General features: G+C 38.2%; 1 protein-coding gene across 2 annotated transcripts in view; it reads right to left on the bottom strand.

Annotated features, from left to right (window-relative positions):
* msh3 (mutS homolog 3 (E. coli)) overlaps window positions 1–6433 on the bottom strand; it is a gene marked incomplete in the record, with an annotated part of 41975 nt that overhangs the window by 6920 nt on the left and 28622 nt on the right. For both annotated transcript variants that reach the window (XM_014002595.1, XM_014002596.1), the window contains 1 exon segment: window positions 5276–5462. In XM_014002595.1, the coding sequence (XP_013858049.1) occupies window positions 5276–5462 (187 nt within the window).

The raw sequence follows: 6433 nt of genomic DNA, 5'->3' as shown, positions 1-6433 counted from the left end.
GAGTATAACATTATAACATGATATRAAACTCAAAAAAGTAGATTTTACATGATATTGACCCTTTAACAACATCAGAGCAACTTTTTTTGGCCAGGCAGTGTAGATTTAGATCAGAAAGACACTGAACCAACATCCTTACCATCAGAACAACAACTTCCAGTTTTAGAAAACATTTCTACTCCTCTCAGCTTCATTTTCTCTTTCTGCATCAAGGTTGTTCCGAGTTACTGAGCGATGTTATGAAACCATGTATACTACCTCTCAGATGGATGTCGGGGACAGGGAAAGGTGTGTTTCTATAACAACTAAGATCAAGGAGGAGTTGTCGAACTTTAGACGTGAACTGCTGGTCTTATAAAGAGGAGGAGGAAGTGGCAGGAAAAGAAGGACTGAGAAGTCGAGAAGCCAGCATTAAAGACTGTACCGAGGAGGCTTCGTCCTGTAAAGTAGAACCTTTTTTCTGCCCTTTGGTTTAACTTTCCTTTAATAGCAAGAATTATCTGACAAATCGATGCAGTTATACAAGGTGAAGATCTCCCTCCTCCTGCCAGCAGCAGCTTCCTGCTCCATGTGCTGCCATAAACACATTTTTATTCTGTGTTTTCCAGCAGAATTACATAACCCTCGTATTCTGCAGGGACTAATGTGGAACTGGCAGCACATGAGAACTGGAATAAGGTTTCGAAGATAAATGTTTATTCATCTATATTTGATCATGGTTGACTCAAGGCAAATAAAAGCTGCTGGACTAAAACCCAAGAAGAGAGAAATCAAACCCATATTAAAATATCAGAACTCATGGATATCCAGCTCTTAAGCTTTGACACACATAAAGCAGAACTACAGACAAATTCCAGAAACTTATGAACTGCAGCTGTGACTGTGCACTCAGCTTTTCGTCAATTTAGTTTAAAGCATTTATATCACAAAAAGACCATTGTTGACATAGAAAAAAAAGACAATGGTAGTTTCAAAGTTCAGACTATTGATTTCTGTGGCTAAATTAAAGGACTAYAACCTATTGACAGAGATTTAAAGTAAGATTCTCATTGTGGGAAAGGATAAAGTTTTAAGTCAGAGCTATCTTGTGCAATCTCGTGAGATATTTCAAGACAAACACTTGGTATGTGTTGGGAATGACTCTCAGCTACTACCACACCAATATATGTAGGGAAACCTCAACCAGAAAAGGGAAACTGAGGCTTTCGTTCTGGACCAGATCTTTATCCTTGTGAAGCTGCATACATGTCAACTTGTACAGATTGTCCGTAAGTTATAAGGATTTTACATCATTTTGCAGGTATAGGACGTATAGAGCAATCTCACGGATTTTTTTCAAGTTTTACGGATTTTTTCAAAACCTCATTTTTGAATTTATCTAACATGTCAGAGCCTGCAGGATGATTTGATGATTTGAAAAACAATAAATAACATCAAACAGCCATCTTTCAACCTGTTCTGCCACTAGAAATTAAGTTTTGAACTTATCCCGCTTTCCTCTCCTCTCCTCCTGCTTCGCAGCGGGCGCTTTCATGTCTGCAGCTGACAGCAAGCCCACTCCCCCACCCCCCGGCCCACATCCCAATGACAAACCACTTGCCATTTCAGCCAGCAGTGCCAGCTTGACACCACATCTGGCCTACACCTGTCACCTGTCAAGAAAGTTCACCAGCGCCTCTTCTTCCTGAGGTCTCTGAGGAAGAACCACCTGTCCTCAGACATCCTGATAAACTTTTATCAGGATGCATGCTGCACCACTGAGAGCATCCAGACCAAATACATCACAGTCTAGTATGGGAACTGCTCGGCATCAGACTGGAAGGCGCTACAGAGGGTGGTGAAAGCCGCCCAGCGAATCATCGGAGCACCATTTCCTGCCATAGAGGACATCTACAAGAAGCGGTGTCTGAAAAGGACTGGGAAAATCAYCAAAGACTTCAGTCACCCAGCTCACAGACTATTCACCCTCCTGCCCTCTAGGAGGCGCTACAGGAGCCTCCGGACTAAGACCACCAGGTACCGGAAAAGCTTCTTTCCTACAGCTGTTACACTCCTGAACTCTACAGCCTGCCATCAGCACAATACCCATAAAACATGGACCTAACATCACTATCTGCACTGTTTTGCTCAACACTGTATAAATAATCTACTCTTGTTAATAATACATATTCAATTTATATGCCATCATATTTAGAACATGATCATAGGATGTAAATTCACATTTCTGTAAATTAAAGCCTGTTAATTCCTATCCTGTACATTCATAACCTGTAAATAATTATACTTACAGCTTTAACATATTAAAAGAATTACTGTACATTTGTAATATACTATACTGTATATATTTATATTTCATGCTAAGCACTTCTGGATGGATGCAAACTGCATTTCATTGCCTTGTACTTGCAACATGTGCAATGGCAATAAAGTTTAATTCTATTCTATTCTATTCTATGTGGGTGGCTAAAACTAAAAGTATTTTTTTTAGTAATCTTTTCCTGTTAAATCAATAAATCAAAATCAAAATCAATGTTTGACCCAAAAAGCAAAACCAAAATTTTATGTGATGCTCAGTTCTCAACCCAGATGAAAAGAAGTTAGTTTTAAAAGTTTTAAAGAAAGGAGCAGAACTTGTTCTACACTTTTGTTCCAAATGAAAATAWTAAAAAACTAAGTCAAATCCTGCAGATTGTTTGATCCCCTGACTWCTAGCTAAACAGCTGTTGGTGTGTTTTACCACAATCTCTCTAGAGAAAAGCAAAATGCTTGTAAATGTGAGATTAAAGACTTGCTCCCTAAGGTCAGTGAAGACCATCTGATTTGACAAATCCTCTCTTCCCAAAGATCCTAATACCACACTCACAAAAAACATCTGTTAAAACAACTAACATTTTATCATCTCTGTAGTATTCATGTTAAAATACTTTCCTTTCTGAAGACTGTATATTTTTCTGAATATTTGTTAAAGATCTGGTGCCAGCACATTACCAGTCTGATATTAGAACCTAACCTCAGATCAATGCTCATGTATCTTGGCAGAAATATAAACAGAAATAATGTGTAAACTGTAAATCAAATGATAGAATTTCACATTTTAAGACTTTAAAAAAAGTCTATTCATTCTAAATTTTATGGTAGCAACAAATCTCACCAACGATTGTTTTAGTCAGTAGTACTTAGCACAAAAAAGTGAGGAAATGTGAGTTTCTTTGGCCATTTCTCAGTTGCAGCAATGCAATAAATGACAGTAAATCTTAGTCTGTTGAAAAAGGTATTTATTTCCCCTTAATCAGTGCCACTTTTAGAAAAGGCATTTGTGTGTTGAGCAGCAGAGCTGAGTTTGTGAGTTGGACGTATTAAAAACTTGCCAAATCTCCTCCGCCAATGCCAAGCAGCTCATTCTGTTTTTGACTCTTCTTTGATGTGTTTTGGGTTGGGTGACTGAAGTCTGAAAAAAATAACCAACAAGCCAAATTGGCAATTTCATGCTGAAAACATGGGGTATCAAACACTCAAAATAAGAGTCCATGGTAGAATAAGCTGCTCTGCGTTGGCTGAGGTGTGGCGGCCTTTTCATTCCACTGCTCAAATCACAAAGCATACTGGTATGTCTGATAAATGTGGCACCATTTTAAATCAAATCTAAAATATTTTTAAAGGAAATAAACAGGCTTTTCAAAGGTATGGGACTTATTGCTAAGAAGCATTAAAACAAAATAGACGATAAAACACAAATTTCCTTACTTTTCTTCTGAACTCTGAGTTATATTAGACCAATGTTTTTCAACCCTGGCCCTCAAGGCACACTGCCCTGGTTGCCAGGGTTGAAAAACATTGCTTTAGAAAGCTGAGAAAATGAACAGCTCTGTGTCCAGATTGTTGTCATAATCTCAAGTGCCTGTCAAACATAAGTAATGAGTTGTCTTTGCTTATGTTACTGATCTTTTTGTTTGACAACAAACAGGTAAATACAAACAGTTTAAGTTCACAAACATGCAACGATCAACTCGCAAGTCAATATAAAAGCTCGCTCTTCATGGTTATTTCCTCAGTGTAGTACTCTGAAGTACACACAACACTGTACCACACCTTGAGGGGTTCTGACAGTACCTGTTAGTCCCATCAGTGCATACACACACCCACACACACACACACACACACACCAGTTTTTCCATTGCTCCACAAGAGATCATGTCAACTTATATGCATTTTCTGCTAACTTGGTCCAACCTTAACCATTATTCTATCATTTTTCTTCATGAGAAAGTTGTGTTACTGCAAAGTGAATGTGTGAATTCATGYATGTTCAACATCTTACAAGATACTCATTAAACACAAACAAACAAAGGCAGTGAGTCTGATAAGCATAAAGTAAATCACCCTTTTTCTCTTTAGTTTATGGCTAATCAGAAAATTCTTTCCTGCTTTTTACACACTCTTTATGATAAAGTAAGGACRGCTTATAAAAACTGGAGCACGTGTTGTGTAGCAATTGATAAATCAAACCTTGAGCAGCCTATCATTAGCTTGATCATGTTTGAAACAAGGGCTGCTGCAGTTTAATAAAAGGTCTCCAATGGTTACCTTTTTTTTCCCCTCTCTCTACTTTTGTACATCTCACTCTCTCACTAAAAAACATTATAGATCCAGCTCCGCTGTACTTCTGCTTACTGAGCCACTTTGTTGCTGAAGCACCTCTGGTGGCTTGTCTCACTGTAAACAGTCAGACTACAAACATCTACACAATGTACACCTCTTGAACTAAACACAAATATTTTAAATAATTAAGTGGGATACTCCATTATTAAAGGAGATATGTCGTGATTTTAAATCCTCTTTTTTCACATTTAAATCATTCACTTGGGGTATATATAAAGTGGAATGGCAATGCTTTGGTCTGAATTCCTTCTTATTGTAACTCCACAAGCCCCTTTTTTAACTCCGGTCTCAGATCAACTCGTTTTGAGGCYGTCTCTTTAATCCAAACAAGGCGCTTCAAACCCCGCCCCTCTCCAGCTTACAGAGAGGTCCATTCCAGTTTACTTAGAAGTTTTATCGTGAATAATTTCATGTAATTGTTCAGAAAATGTCACTGAAAATAAAGGAAACTTAACAGGGTGAAAAATATGACCCAAACAGAATATAAAGATACCTACGTAGAACCAGGAAAGACTAAATTAAGATTTTTTTTGCACTCAAGTACACAACAAAACACATCAAGTGGCTAAAACTGTGGAATTTGCATGATAAGTTTTTTAAAAACTTCTAAACATACATCTTTGATGAAGTATTCCAGCGTGGCATAGGCGATGGCGATCCCATCATGAGTACTCGTCCCTCGTCCCAGTTCGTCTAGGATGACAAGTGAGCGTTCTGTCGCATGAAAAATGATCTCCGAGGCCTCCGTCAGCTCTTCCATGAATGTGCTGCGCCCTTTGTAGATGTTGTCAGAAGCTCCCATCCTAAACAGAAAGGACAAAAGCAGTAACGTTACAACAGTAACTGACGTCACAGCAACAAACGTGGGTATTTTGGACACTTTAATGAACCTGGAGCCATTTGAACGGTTGAATATTCGGCTGAACGAAAACAGTTTTTGTCTGGTGTTTGTCACAGAGCTCATTGTAACAGCTGTCAACTCTCTGGAATGCTTTGTTTTTGTGTGGTTTGTTTGTGAGACATCCCAGAAGTGATGATTGATAACTTCCACCATCACTGTGGCACACTAAGCAGGATAGAACAATTAATTCACACCCACTGCTCGTTTTCATTCCTGACAATCAACATCTGCTAGGTTAGACCATTATCTGGTTTCTCACATGTGATCTGCCACCAGCAGGTGACTGCATCGACTAAAACTGTGTTACAAGTTTGAAATTTTATTTCTCTGGTGACGGATCTTGTTTATGCACCAGGGCTTACAAAACAAAGGTTTGTTGCCAACCAATCTGCACAGTTTATCATATTTTTTAGGAAAACCATGCACTTAAACAACATTTTAAAGGCAAATTTTTAACATTAAAGATTTATAAATGGGCATCTTTCACAAACACTGAAATATTAGTAATACAGCGGGTAAAATAAGTATTGAACACGTCAACATTTTTCTCAGTAAATATATTACTAGAGGTGCTAATGACATGAAATTTTCACCAGATGTTGGTAACAACGCAAGTGATCCATACATACAAAGAAATCAAACCATGATGAAAATGAAACGTGGCTGGGCCATTCCAGCAGCTTTATTTTCTTTCTCTGAAACCAATTGAGAGTTTCCTTGGCTTTGTGTTTGGGCTCATTGTCTTGCATAAATGTCCAGCCACGTTTCATCTTCATCATCCTGGTAGATGGAAGCAGATTTTTATCAATAATGCCTCTGTACATTTTTCCATTCATCCTTCCTTCAATTATTAGAAGTTTGCCAGTACCATAT

Source organism: Austrofundulus limnaeus, unplaced genomic scaffold, assembly GCF_001266775.1.
Source record: "Austrofundulus limnaeus strain Quisiro unplaced genomic scaffold, Austrofundulus_limnaeus-1.0 Scaffold14, whole genome shotgun sequence".
Classification (NCBI taxonomy): Eukaryota; Metazoa; Chordata; class Actinopteri; order Cyprinodontiformes; family Rivulidae; genus Austrofundulus; species Austrofundulus limnaeus.
The sequence above is the reverse complement of the archived record's forward strand: the minus strand, read 5'-3'. Positions and strand labels throughout refer to the sequence as shown.